The 15,459-nt window shown below is 43.6% G+C and overlaps 1 protein-coding gene across 10 annotated transcripts in view; it reads left to right on the top strand.

Annotated features, from left to right (window-relative positions):
- LOC133361616 (zinc finger protein 501-like) overlaps nucleotides 1-15,459 on the top strand; it is a 79,447-nt gene that overhangs the window by 62,694 nt on the left and 1,294 nt on the right. For 2 of the 10 annotated variants that reach the window (XR_009757393.1, XR_009757391.1), the window contains 4 exons: nucleotides 445-613; nucleotides 1,051-2,901; nucleotides 6,312-6,480; nucleotides 6,918-10,055. Coding sequence is in view for 4 of the 10 variants with exons in the window: in XM_061580579.1 (XP_061436563.1) it covers nucleotides 7,621-8,643 (1,023 nt within the window). In the remaining 6 variants the exon portion in view is untranslated. The other 8 variants (XM_061580579.1, XR_009757395.1, XM_061580580.1 and 5 more) reach the window with 8 other exon arrangements.

The raw sequence follows: 15,459 nt of genomic DNA, 5'->3' as shown, positions 1-15,459 counted from the left end.
GGTTTTCGCACTTTTACCTCTGCTCTCGTTTATCTTCATGGGTCTGGGAGTGGTTGAGACCCCCACCCCCCCCCCCCCCCCCCCCGTCGGTCTTCCACACATTCCTTACAGGTAGGAACAATATGTTCTACACTGCCCACCAGGGATTCGTGCATAAATGTTTAATATAAACAGCTCTTTGATTGGTGGTGACCTACTGCCGGGTCCGGAGAGGGGAGGTGCCTAAGGGAGGAGCGTCAGGGGAGGGTCTAAGGCGGGTGTCGGCAACCCACGGCTCCGGAGCCGCATGCGGCTCTTTTGAACCTTGACCGCGGCTCCGGGGCGGATGCTAGCGAGGGGAGGAGGCGCACTGTGACACCTGCTCTGGCGTTGCCGCTGCTGACAGGTAGCCGCTCCGCTCCACACTGCCCGCCCGGTGACAGGCAATAACGTTGCCGTTGCTAGGTAACGCAACATGGCTGCCTCCATCAGCTCCGCTCCTTAGCTCCGCCTCGCCGCTAGTACAGTGCCTGGTGACGTCAGGCCGCCTGCGTGCGAGGGGGAGGAGTGACGGAGCCGGAGCCAGCCTGAGCCAGCACAGCGCGGGAGTGAAGAACACACACACACAAAAAAGGTAACTTGTTAATTTAACGTTTATTTCTATGAGGAGTAATTCTGAGGGGGTCAAACCAAAAAATAAAGTTATTTTTATAATGACGAGGATGACATTGGGCCCTCATTATTAATTATTATTTACATCAGGCACTGATTATGATTTATGGTACACTGGGGCCCTGATTAATTTTCTATGGCATTTTGGGGCATTGGTCATTTGGGGGCATTGGTCATTTTCTCTGGCACTTTGGGGCAGTAATTAGTTTTTTATGGCACATTGGGGGCATTGTTATTGGCTGTGTAATGTGCTGTTCAATTGCATTCTTTTTTTTGGTTGGAGTAGGTTGCAGGGAAAGGGGAGGGGGGTGGCTGGAGCTTGAGGGGGGTGGGCATAGCAAATTTTGCTATGGGGCCCTGTGATTTCTAATTACGTCGCTGTTTTCGACCCCCCGGTAGGCCAGCCATGGATAAAGGCAAGAAGAGAAAAATTTCTGAAGAAAACAGAGTGTTTAATGATACATGGACAGAATCATTTGCATTCTCTACTGACGAGACTGCTAGTTTTGTGGCCGCTCAGGAAATAGTCAAGCACGGGAAGCCCTTCACAGATGGAGAGTATATAAAAGAAGCATTCATTAATATTTCGGAACATCTATAAATGGACTTCAAAAACAAGAATGAAATTGTGCAGAAAATCAAAGACATGCCTCTCTCTGCGAAGACTGTCAAAGACAGAACCCTAAAAATGGCAGAAAACATTAGCAAACAGCAAATTCAAGACATTAATTCAGCTGTGGCGTACTCCATCGCCTGTGATGAGTCCAAAGATAAAGGTGATATTGAACAAATAGCGCTGTTCTGCCGATATGTGAACTCTTTTGGGCCACAGGAAGAACTGATTGAGCTGATACCACTAAAAGACCAAACAAGGGGTGAGGATATCTGTAAGGCTGTCCTGGACTTTTTAAGTGCTAAAAAAATAAACACCAACCACCTGGTCTCAGTGGCTACTGATGGGGCACCGAGCATGAGAGGAGCACAGAAGGGCTTTGTGGCTCTACTGCAGAAGGCGCTGGGTAGAACGCTGCTGTAATTTCATTGCATCCTGCACCAAGAGGCATTGTGTGCTCAAACATTTCCCCTGGAATGCACAAAAGTGATGGATGTGGTCATTCAGATTGTTAATAAGATAATGGCAAAGGGTTTAAACCACCGCCAGTTCCGTTTGCTATTGGATGAGGTGGAAAGCATATATTCTGACCTCCTGCTCCACAACAAGGTCCGGTGGCTGTCAAGAGGCGAGGTGCTAAAACGCTTTGTCACATGTTTGGAAGAAGTAAAAACCTTCCTGGGCAGCAAAGAGCTCACCTTTGCTGAGCTGGAACAGCCAGAGTGGCTGGAAAAATTACATTTTATGGTAGACATGACAGCACATCTAAACACGCTAAATACAACCCTTCAGGGGAAAGGAGGCACAGCCCTGCACATGCTGGAGGAGGTTTTGGCATTCGAGCACAAGTTGACAGTGTTTGTCAAAGATTTACAGAGAGGTACACTGCCTCACTTTCCCTCTTTGAGAGAGTTCAAACAAAGTCATGATACGATAAATTTGGAATATTTCAAATCTGCAATCACCGCAATGCAACGTTCGTTTGGGAAACGATTCTGTGAGTTCAGAGAGGAAAAAACCACATCCTTCCCTGTCACTCCCCTGGCGATCGATCCATCCCTATTGAATATGACTTTATTTGCAGATGTAAGTCAACCTGATCTTGAGATGGAACTGGCCGATATAGCCGACAAAGATATATGGGTGTCCAAGTTCAAATGCTTGACCGCTACTCTTGAGGATGTTGCCCATCAGAAGGCCATTCTGGCTCAGAATCATAAATGGAGTGATATTGAAAACCTTCCCAAACAGGACAAACTTGTATTCGAAACATGGAATGCCATCCCCAACACTTATATAAACATGAAAAAGTATGCATTTGGAGTCCTGTCGATCTTCGGCTCAACATATGTATGTGAGCAGGTCTTCTCCAACATGAACTATATTAAAGACAAACATCGATCACACCTCACAGATGACAGCTTGCAAGCCTGTGTGAAAATGAAGGTGACGTCTTACAGCCCTGATGTGCAGACACTGTGCACTGAGGTTCAGGAGCAAAAATCCCATTAACCAGGTAAATCAAATATTTTAATTAGCTATTAATTTGCAAAAATATATTTTACATTGTTAAGTGAAAAAGTCCTTTTTTTCTTCAGATTGACAGCTGACTGCACGATCCTGTATATAGCATTAAGGTAAGAAACAATATATGCAGTGTTATATTTGTTTTAAATGTCACAATGGTTTTGCGGCTCCCAGTTTATTTTTTCCTTCGGAAACGGGTCCAAGTGGCTCTTTATGTCTTAAAGGTTGCAGACCCCTGGTCTAAGGGAAGGGGGGTAAGGGAAGGTGCCTAAGCAAGGGGGAGGGGCCGATAGTTAAGGGGGCTGTCTACCTGGCTGGCTACCTCAAGTCAAGTGATTATTTGTCTGTCGTGCACGAATGCGCTGTCCAACCCAGTTCCTACCTGCCCACTCCGAAGGAACATGTTTAAAGCAGACACTTTTACACCACACTTCCGACTGGGTGCTCACTGACTTTACGTATCACCTCTGCACTATAGTTCATGGAACTCGCCATCACTACACAATTTGGATTCGAGATTACTCGCTAATGTTGCTTTATACCACCTCGTCACAATTAGCTCTTCAATCACAGACCATCACTTCTCAGCCACAATTACGACACTGCAGAACAATATCAGACTTAACGGCACGAGTCGCATAGTGAGAGCGGATTCGTGGCTTCTGTGGGCTCGGATTAAATTCTTGCACCACTCCTTCCCACCAGGATGGCGCTAGAGGCAGCCTCCTTGCACTCGCCCCACTGATGAAATGTTCTGCGCCCCAGCCAGACAACCAAGCCTGGCTCTTCGGCCATGGTCAGCTCTCTGTACTGCGAGCTGGATGTTGGATAGAGATGCTCGTGGTTAATTTCTTTATGCTGTGGTATTTCCCCACATATTCTTGGTTCTTTCGGTAAAGTCACGTAGATAGAATACAAAAATCTAAATTAAAAGCAAACAGAAACGTCGTGGGTTTTTTTTTCTATCTACGTGACTTTACCATAAGAACCAAGAATATGAATTCCTGCAGTCACGAAAGTTTTAATTATAAACTTTCCCCACATCTCAGATGCGTGGGAGGTGGTTTCTTTATGACATTTGGGCTAGGTTTTGTCAAGTTCCATTGGTAATCGATTCCGAGAATCGACTTGGCCCCCACCGACACGACTTTGCCATTTGTTTTGCGACCACGACAATTTCCCAATCTCCCAGCATACGCTATCACAATCAACAAGTCGCAGGGACAGATGTTCGATTACGTTGGTAAGCGCACTACTTTATATATCTTTGTATGATGCATATGATGAACGCTTGCGAGAGAGAGAAGAGCGAGGAGAGGCCAAGGAGAGGCCAAGGAGAGGCGGCCCACTCTTCTCTCCCTATTTGCATCCACAATGTTCCTTAAATATTTTTTCACTTCCAGTAACAAATTATGGACGAGGACGAAGATGCCCTTGCAAAAAAGCATCGAAAGGCTAACGAACAAAAGCAAAGATGGTTGGTCAAGCAAAGTCAGGAGTCGCTCGAGACAATTCGTGCAGCACATTGTCAATCTCAACAATGTTACATCAAAAAACTGATGAGCAATCCCAGTCGCGGCGTGCAGCGGTCGTTCAGAGTCAGCGCTTTGTAACAGAGCGTCAGAGACAAACGTTCTGCAATGAAGCCATACATTTCGACGACACTTGTAGTTGGATGGCCAACTACAAGAAACGTCTGACCTCTATGATTGCCAACAAGGGGTTTGCCACCAACTACTAAGTCATGTTTTGCAGAGGGGTCAAATACTTATTTCCCTCATTAAGATGCAAATCAATTTATAACTTTTACATGCGTTTTTCTGGATTGTTGTTCTTCGTGGTTCTTTCGGTAAAGTCACGTAGAATGGAAATAATGATTTTATTATGTTTTATTTTTATTATTTTATTATTTCCATTCTACGTGACTTTACCGAAAGAACCAAGAAGATGAATCCCTGCAGTCACGAAAGCTTTAAATCGAAATTTGGATTGTTGTTATTCTGTCTCTCACTGTTCAAATAAACCTATCATTAAAGTTATAGACTGATAATTTCTTTGTCAGTGTGCAAACGTACAAAATCAGCAGGGGATCAAATACTTTTTCCCTCGCTGTACACGAGAATCAAAATACAATAACAGTGGTAAGTGTTGCAAGCCAGTCCTGCATGGCTGGACGCCTTGTAATATGTTAATGTTACAACCTGGACATGGACTCTACTGCTTAGCTGGATTATCAAGAGCAAGTGAAGGTTTATTGAGATTCTTAGTGAGCGGCCATCTTTAGTTTGTTTGGGACAGGTTGAGAAGAAATGTATTCTGATTAGGTCCATGGAACCAGTGCAGTTGAACAAGGTACAATACATGAGGATGACAGAGGATCTGTTCGGGAAGTGTTTTTTCAGGTAATCAATTCTTAAAGTTATCTCCCTTTGAAGGGGTTCAAGATTTAAATACGGCCGGCAGCTCTGGTTATTACTGCGGCTGCAGTAACCTGAAAAAATATGCACCATCTGCTTCACAGTGGATGTTAAAATTACTCCGATTGCATTCAAAATAAATAAGCCATTCCATGTGAATGTAATTGTTAACATTTATCAAATTTGAACAAGTATCCAAAAGCTACCCACCTGAGATCAATCACACCCTACTGGAAGACGAACGTCCACTTACAGACCGCTGCCGAGTCATTAATGCGGCACGGGGACAGTTACACCATGAAAGGGCCCGTCGACTCTTTAAGATATTATACAAGCCACGTTGAGTTGCTCAGGCAATTAAGCAAGCACCATAAGAATACAAATATTATTAGTATCCCAAAGTGCATGCGATTGAGCTTCCATGTCTCAGCCTCCTGGTTACAGGATCTACCCAACACGTACTGGCGGCTCCTACTCTACATTATTCAAAAATTCCATCCAAACCTACACATCGACAATCGGCTGGGATTTGTCCCAGGTTCCCTAACAGTCCAACCTCTACTCCCGCTATCAGCTGCCTTCATTGACGACCTGGAGCTCAAACCCTGAAGTCTTCATGTTACCTTTCCTCCTGGCCATTTATCCAAGCTAGAAATGTCTTATGGTTCTTGCATTACAAGCGATGGGCTTATTGTGGCACTTGGAATTTCACACCTCTAATGCAGACTCTGCTCCTTATTGATCTCCTTACACGTGTTTCAGTTTCAAAACACTTCAAAGGCCTTCAAACATAGTGTACTTGATGGGGTTTTTAATGTGTGTTCCCTGGCGGTTGTGAAGATATGATGACCGTGCAAATGAATTCCAAGACTTTAACATTTGCTGCCCCACCCATCTCTAAACCTTTATAAACAGCCTGCCTTGGCAGATTTCCCCCTCTTTTTTCACCTGAAGACGACTGCTTGAGTTGCGATCGAAACGTCGTGAAATTCTATAATTTTTTCTATCTACGTGGCATTACCGAAAGACCCAAAGAATATGAATTCCTGCAGTCACGAAAGCTTTAATTTAAGATTTAACCGCCTCTACGTTGCCGTTGCTAGGTAACGCAACATGGCTGCCTCCATCAGCTCCGCTCCTTAGCTCCGCCTCGCCGCTAGTACAGTGCCTGGTGACGTCAGGCCGCCTGCGTGCGAGGGGGAGGAGTGACGGAGCCGGAGCCAGCCTGAGCCAGCACAGCGCGGGAGTGAAGAACACACACACACAAAAAAGGTAACTTGTTAATTTAACGTTTATTTCTATGAGGAGTAATTCTGAGGGGGTCAAACCAAAAAATAAAGTTATTTTTATAATGACGAGGATGACATTGGGCCCTCATTATTAATTATTATTTACATCAGGCACTGATTATGATTTATGGTACACTGGGGCCCTGATTAATTTTCTATGGCATTTTGGGGCATTGGTCATTTGGGGGCATTGGTCATTTTCTCTGGCACTTTGGGGCAGTAATTAGTTTTTTATGGCACATTGGGGGCATTGTTATTGGCTGTGTAATGTGCTGTTCAATTGCATTCTTTTTTTTGGTTGGAGTAGGTTGCAGGGAAAGGGGAGGGGGGTGGCTGGAGCTTGAGGGGGGTGGGCATAGCAAATTTTGCTATGGGGCCCTGTGATTTCTAATTACGTCGCTGTTTTCGACCCCCCGGTAGGCCAGCCATGGATAAAGGCAAGAAGAGAAAAATTTCTGAAGAAAACAGAGTGTTTAATGATACATGGACAGAATCATTTGCATTCTCTACTGACGAGACTGCTAGTTTTGTGGCCGCTCAGGAAATAGTCAAGCACGGGAAGCCCTTCACAGATGGAGAGTATATAAAAGAAGCATTCATTAATATTTCGGAACATCTATAAATGGACTTCAAAAACAAGAATGAAATTGTGCAGAAAATCAAAGACATGCCTCTCTCTGCGAAGACTGTCAAAGACAGAACCCTAAAAATGGCAGAAAACATTAGCAAACAGCAAATTCAAGACATTAATTCAGCTGTGGCGTACTCCATCGCCTGTGATGAGTCCAAAGATAAAGGTGATATTGAACAAATAGCGCTGTTCTGCCGATATGTGAACTCTTTTGGGCCACAGGAAGAACTGATTGAGCTGATACCACTAAAAGACCAAACAAGGGGTGAGGATATCTGTAAGGCTGTCCTGGACTTTTTAAGTGCTAAAAAAATAAACACCAACCACCTGGTCTCAGTGGCTACTGATGGGGCACCGAGCATGAGAGGAGCACAGAAGGGCTTTGTGGCTCTACTGCAGAAGGCGCTGGGTAGAACGCTGCTGTAATTTCATTGCATCCTGCACCAAGAGGCATTGTGTGCTCAAACATTTCCCCTGGAATGCACAAAAGTGATGGATGTGGTCATTCAGATTGTTAATAAGATAATGGCAAAGGGTTTAAACCACCGCCAGTTCCGTTTGCTATTGGATGAGGTGGAAAGCATATATTCTGACCTCCTGCTCCACAACAAGGTCCGGTGGCTGTCAAGAGGCGAGGTGCTAAAACGCTTTGTCACATGTTTGGAAGAAGTAAAAACCTTCCTGGGCAGCAAAGAGCTCACCTTTGCTGAGCTGGAACAGCCAGAGTGGCTGGAAAAATTACATTTTATGGTAGACATGACAGCACATCTAAACACGCTAAATACAACCCTTCAGGGGAAAGGAGGCACAGCCCTGCACATGCTGGAGGAGGTTTTGGCATTCGAGCACAAGTTGACAGTGTTTGTCAAAGATTTACAGAGAGGTACACTGCCTCACTTTCCCTCTTTGAGAGAGTTCAAACAAAGTCATGATACGATAAATTTGGAATATTTCAAATCTGCAATCACCGCAATGCAACGTTCGTTTGGGAAACGATTCTGTGAGTTCAGAGAGGAAAAAACCACATCCTTCCCTGTCACTCCCCTGGCGATCGATCCATCCCTATTGAATATGACTTTATTTGCAGATGTAAGTCAACCTGATCTTGAGATGGAACTGGCCGATATAGCCGACAAAGATATATGGGTGTCCAAGTTCAAATGCTTGACCGCTACTCTTGAGGATGTTGCCCATCAGAAGGCCATTCTGGCTCAGAATCATAAATGGAGTGATATTGAAAACCTTCCCAAACAGGACAAACTTGTATTCGAAACATGGAATGCCATCCCCAACACTTATATAAACATGAAAAAGTATGCATTTGGAGTCCTGTCGATCTTCGGCTCAACATATGTATGTGAGCAGGTCTTCTCCAACATGAACTATATTAAAGACAAACATCGATCACACCTCACAGATGACAGCTTGCAAGCCTGTGTGAAAATGAAGGTGACGTCTTACAGCCCTGATGTGCAGACACTGTGCACTGAGGTTCAGGAGCAAAAATCCCATTAACCAGGTAAATCAAATATTTTAATTAGCTATTAATTTGCAAAAATATATTTTACATTGTTAAGTGAAAAAGTCCTTTTTTTCTTCAGATTGACAGCTGACTGCACGATCCTGTATATAGCATTAAGGTAAGAAACAATATATGCAGTGTTATATTTGTTTTAAATGTCACAATGGTTTTGCGGCTCCCAGTTTATTTTTTCCTTCGGAAACGGGTCCAAGTGGCTCTTTATGTCTTAAAGGTTGCAGACCCCTGGTCTAAGGGAAGGGGGGTAAGGGAAGGTGCCTAAGCAAGGGGGAGGGGCCGATAGTTAAGGGGGCTGTCTACCTGGCTGGCTACCTCAAGTCAAGTGATTATTTGTCTGTCGTGCACGAATGCGCTGTCCAACCCAGTTCCTACCTGCCCACTCCGAAGGAACATGTTTAAAGCAGACACTTTTACACCACACTTCCGACTGGGTGCTCACTGACTTTACGTATCACCTCTGCACTATAGTTCATGGAACTCGCCATCACTACACAATTTGGATTCGAGATTACTCGCTAATGTTGCTTTATACCACCTCGTCACAATTAGCTCTTCAATCACAGACCATCACTTCTCAGCCACAATTACGACACTGCAGAACAATATCAGACTTAACGGCACGAGTCGCATAGTGAGAGCGGATTCGTGGCTTCTGTGGGCTCGGATTAAATTCTTGCACCACTCCTTCCCACCAGGATGGCGCTAGAGGCAGCCTCCTTGCACTCGCCCCACTGATGAAATGTTCTGCGCCCCAGCCAGACAACCAAGCCTGGCTCTTCGGCCATGGTCAGCTCTCTGTACTGCGAGCTGGATGTTGGATAGAGATGCTCGTGGTTAATTTCTTTATGCTGTGGTATTTCCCCACATATTCTTGGTTCTTTCGGTAAAGTCACGTAGATAGAATACAAAAATCTAAATTAAAAGCAAACAGAAACGTCGTGGGTTTTTTTTTCTATCTACGTGACTTTACCATAAGAACCAAGAATATGAATTCCTGCAGTCACGAAAGTTTTAATTATAAACTTTCCCCACATCTCAGATGCGTGGGAGGTGGTTTCTTTATGACATTTGGGCTAGGTTTTGTCAAGTTCCATTGGTAATCGATTCCGAGAATCGACTTGGCCCCCACCGACACGACTTTGCCATTTGTTTTGCGACCACGACAATTTCCCAATCTCCCAGCATACGCTATCACAATCAACAAGTCGCAGGGACAGATGTTCGATTACGTTGGTAAGCGCACTACTTTATATATCTTTGTATGATGCATATGATGAACGCTTGCGAGAGAGAGAAGAGCGAGGAGAGGCCAAGGAGAGGCCAAGGAGAGGCGGCCCACTCTTCTCTCCCTATTTGCATCCACAATGTTCCTTAAATATTTTTTCACTTCCAGTAACAAATTATGGACGAGGACGAAGATGCCCTTGCAAAAAAGCATCGAAAGGCTAACGAACAAAAGCAAAGATGGTTGGTCAAGCAAAGTCAGGAGTCGCTCGAGACAATTCGTGCAGCACATTGTCAATCTCAACAATGTTACATCAAAAAACTGATGAGCAATCCCAGTCGCGGCGTGCAGCGGTCGTTCAGAGTCAGCGCTTTGTAACAGAGCGTCAGAGACAAACGTTCTGCAATGAAGCCATACATTTCGACGACACTTGTAGTTGGATGGCCAACTACAAGAAACGTCTGACCTCTATGATTGCCAACAAGGGGTTTGCCACCAACTACTAAGTCATGTTTTGCAGAGGGGTCAAATACTTATTTCCCTCATTAAGATGCAAATCAATTTATAACTTTTACATGCGTTTTTCTGGATTGTTGTTCTTCGTGGTTCTTTCGGTAAAGTCACGTAGAATGGAAATAATGATTTTATTATGTTTTATTTTTATTATTTTATTATTTCCATTCTACGTGACTTTACCGAAAGAACCAAGAAGATGAATCCCTGCAGTCACGAAAGCTTTAAATCGAAATTTGGATTGTTGTTATTCTGTCTCTCACTGTTCAAATAAACCTATCATTAAAGTTATAGACTGATAATTTCTTTGTCAGTGTGCAAACGTACAAAATCAGCAGGGGATCAAATACTTTTTCCCTCGCTGTACACGAGAATCAAAATACAATAACAGTGGTAAGTGTTGCAAGCCAGTCCTGCATGGCTGGACGCCTTGTAATATGTTAATGTTACAACCTGGACATGGACTCTACTGCTTAGCTGGATTATCAAGAGCAAGTGAAGGTTTATTGAGATTCTTAGTGAGCGGCCATCTTTAGTTTGTTTGGGACAGGTTGAGAAGAAATGTATTCTGATTAGGTCCATGGAACCAGTGCAGTTGAACAAGGTACAATACATGAGGATGACAGAGGATCTGTTCGGGAAGTGTTTTTTCAGGTAATCAATTCTTAAAGTTATCTCCCTTTGAAGGGGTTCAAGATTTAAATACGGCCGGCAGCTCTGGTTATTACTGCGGCTGCAGTAACCTGAAAAAATATGCACCATCTGCTTCACAGTGGATGTTAAAATTACTCCGATTGCATTCAAAATAAATAAGCCATTCCATGTGAATGTAATTGTTAACATTTATCAAATTTGAACAAGTATCCAAAAGCTACCCACCTGAGATCAATCACACCCTACTGGAAGACGAACGTCCACTTACAGACCGCTGCCGAGTCATTAATGCGGCACGGGGACAGTTACACCATGAAAGGGCCCGTCGACTCTTTAAGATATTATACAAGCCACGTTGAGTTGCTCAGGCAATTAAGCAAGCACCATAAGAATACAAATATTATTAGTATCCCAAAGTGCATGCGATTGAGCTTCCATGTCTCAGCCTCCTGGTTACAGGATCTACCCAACACGTACTGGCGGCTCCTACTCTACATTATTCAAAAATTCCATCCAAACCTACACATCGACAATCGGCTGGGATTTGTCCCAGGTTCCCTAACAGTCCAACCTCTACTCCCGCTATCAGCTGCCTTCATTGACGACCTGGAGCTCAAACCCTGAAGTCTTCATGTTACCTTTCCTCCTGGCCATTTATCCAAGCTAGAAATGTCTTATGGTTCTTGCATTACAAGCGATGGGCTTATTGTGGCACTTGGAATTTCACACCTCTAATGCAGACTCTGCTCCTTATTGATCTCCTTACACGTGTTTCAGTTTCAAAACACTTCAAAGGCCTTCAAACATAGTGTACTTGATGGGGTTTTTAATGTGTGTTCCCTGGCGGTTGTGAAGATATGATGACCGTGCAAATGAATTCCAAGACTTTAACATTTGCTGCCCCACCCATCTCTAAACCTTTATAAACAGCCTGCCTTGGCAGATTTCCCCCTCTTTTTTCACCTGAAGACGACTGCTTGAGTTGCGATCGAAACGTCGTGAAATTCTATAATTTTTTCTATCTACGTGGCTTTACCGAAAGACCCAAAGAATATGAATTCCTGCAGTCACGAAAGCTTTAATTTAAGATTTAACCGCCTCTACGGGGAGGGTTTCCACACAACTATTATAACTTTCAACAAACTTCGAGACAAGAAGGCTCTTCTGATAGTCGCTCACTTTTCTGAAGAGATGCCGCAACACTATGGTAATACCGATCGCCTTTACACTCGCATCTGCTGCTGTCACTTCTCCTAATGCAAAACGGATCTTGTTCAGGGCCAGACTCGCCCTGATCTCAGAGAGAATAAGACTGCTCCGATTTGAACGAGATAATTTAGACAAGACCCTCTTGCAATCCCACTTAACATTGACAGAAAAAATGTCTACATCTGATTGGGACCATGTAGATAACATGACAGCCTCTTCAGCCACCTCAATGTCAGCGAAATGCAAAGATAACTTGATTTCCAAGTTCAACCTCCACTCCAAGAAGAAGCCAGATCCAGACACTAAAAAGTTAGATGGGGACAAGATTGTTATCAGAGCAACAGCCCAATTTCCGACGGCCTAAAATCGGTTCTAGCTAAAGGGTTGAATTTCGCAGTCGCCACTAAACACATCCCAGTTGATGATACCATTGCCCAGGTCGACGTCGACCTAAAGGGTTTGTGACACATTCCTGCAGACGTAGCAAGATCGGAAATCGCTGCAATCCTCAAACGCTAAGACACCTATTAGCGACATCAGAAAGGATGAGTGCCTTGAACTCTCTCAACTAAAAAAGAGAGATGACAGTCATCATCTCAGCCGACAAGGACAAAACCACTGTTATCTTGGACAAATCCACATACAATAACAAAATTCAGGACCTACTTAATGATCGCAGCTATACCAAAATCAATAGAGATCCTAACAGCCTGGTTACAAAAACCAACATCATCACTGATTCGACATCTTTAATCGAACCAACCAAGCGACTTGCCTTAAAACCCTCTGCTGCTAGACCACCCAGATTGTATGGCTTACCAAAAATCCATAAAGAAGGCACACCTCTTCATCCTATCGTCTCCACCAGACTCACCCACCTACAAACTGGCCCGATTTCTGTCTGAGACCTTCCAGCCATTTATTGGTAAGACCACCTCAGATGTACTTAACTCAGCTCACTTGGTATTGTTAATTAAGGACATCTCACTATCTCCAAGTGATTTGCTTGTCAGTTTCAATGTGGTATCTTTGTTTACCAAAGTTCCTGTGCCCACCACCATTGCAATCATTGAAGATTTGGTCCAACAAGGACTAAATACTGATGTACCAGCCCCAGTTAGACACTGCTTCACCAACACTTACTTCACCTGGAATGGAACATTCTACAAACAAGTTGAAGGTACCCTATGAGTTATCCCTTATCTCCAGTTGAAGCCAAAATTTTGAGACGGATGCTGTTCAGGCATCCTTCCTTGTGGAAGAGATACGTAGATGATATGTTCGTCATCTGGCCACATGGCCTATCAGCTCTGGAACAATTATTCAACCACATCAATTCCATACACCCAGCTATCAAATTCACCATGGATGTGGAAAAGGATGGCAAGTTACCATTCTTGAATGTTTTAATCGAAAAGAGACCTGACGGCTCAATGGGACACTATCTACAAGAAAGCCACCCATACGGATGCTTACCTAAAACCTGACTCCCACCACCATCCATCCCAGAAGAATTCCCTCATCAAACCTCTATACCACAGAGCTCGTATTTCCGACCATCACCACCTAGCCAGTGAACTGGAGCACGTACACCGAGCCCTCAAAAGGAATGGATATTCGGACTACACAATCCGTAAAGCTATCAACCCAACCGTGGGGAGAACCATCTGAAGACCCAATCAAAACGATCACCTTGCCATACATAGCGGGGGTCACCAAAAATATTTACAAAAGCATGAGCAAACACAAAATCCAGGTACGATACAACACAGTACATAAATTCGTGATTTGATCCCTTCTGTGAAGGATGCGATCCCCAACATGCAATACCCCGGTGTCTACAAACTAAGCTGTGTCTGCGGCAGCAGTTACATTGGGAAAACTTAAGCAACATGTCTTGGACCGGGTCCGTGAACATAAGGCAGATCTGAAACACGGTAGGACCAATACCTCAGCCGTGGCTGATCATTATTTAACGCTGTAGGCACACACAAAATATATTTTGCCAAGACGAAGGTAACCCTATTCTTATTAAAAATATTTTTTTAACTACTTTAAAGTTGATGGACGCAAAATACGAATAGCACTGGCTCACCACGGGGCTTATTGCGTGGTACCCACGTACTTTTTTTTACGTCAACCCCACGGTTCGTGAGTCAAATCCGTCGCAAGTTTTGTCCACAGACAGACAGACAAACAAAAAATGACTTGTATAGGTAAGATGTTAATGAGCCATGTGAAATGTATGTGTATTTAAGAGTTTATCTTTGTGGGGATCTGTGGAGCAGTTATTTTACTGCATTATAAACTCAACAATTAGTTTGATTATCGCGGACAGCAAACATGATTGATAAGTGAAAGCTGAACTTATTGTGGGCCTCTGCTATTTTGATTGATCTTAAATTAATTACATGGTGAAGTGAGGAAGCATTAATATTTAACAGATGAAGGTGGCCAGACATGGTTCTGGACACACCACCACCTTTTTACCACGCCAGTGTGTGACAGTGTGAAGTTTGTATTTGCAGTAAAGTATATTAACTATTGAACATGGAGGTTAAATAAAAACAGCTTATTTTAGTTTTCCTCTGGAACTTTTTGTAAGAATGGAAACAGGAAATGAACACAGCATATATTCTGCTGAAGTTAGATCTGTTCATCCAAGCATTCAAGCAAATTTGAGCCTGGCTTCACACCTCTAAGGTGTGATTGAACATTAATTTATGCATTTCTGCATAATACAAATAGTATTCTTGATTTGAAGCGTTCGTGACTGCATGAATCCATACTCTTTGGTTCTTTCGGTAAAGTCACAGACACAACTTTAACCGAGAAGATGGGTACAAACTGAGCAATCATTGGAAGGACGTTATTAACCAGTGTAGGTCATAACTGGTAGTGTTCCTATCCTACCTACCTATCTTGATTTGAAGCTTTCGTGACTGCAGGAATCCATACTCTTTGGTTCTTTCGGTAGTCACATAGCTATAAAATAAATAAATCACGACGTTTCGAGCGCAACACAAGCATCTGTCATGTTAGCAGTTATTTTCTACTCTGAGTTACATTCACTAACAAAGCCACCGTTAGTTGTGTTGATAAATGGCGACTTGCCATTCTTTTCCACCTCCATGTGGCTACTGCGCTGTCTGAGCTCTCATCGAGCTTACATTTACAAGCAAATTTCTTA

This window comes from Lethenteron reissneri, unplaced genomic scaffold, assembly GCF_015708825.2.
Source record: "Lethenteron reissneri isolate LAM-NWPU_2019-01 unplaced genomic scaffold, ASM1570882v1 scaffold_115, whole genome shotgun sequence".
Lineage (NCBI taxonomy): Eukaryota > Metazoa > Chordata > Hyperoartia > Petromyzontiformes > Petromyzontidae > Lethenteron > Lethenteron reissneri.
This window is presented reverse-complemented; position numbering and strand designations above follow the sequence as displayed.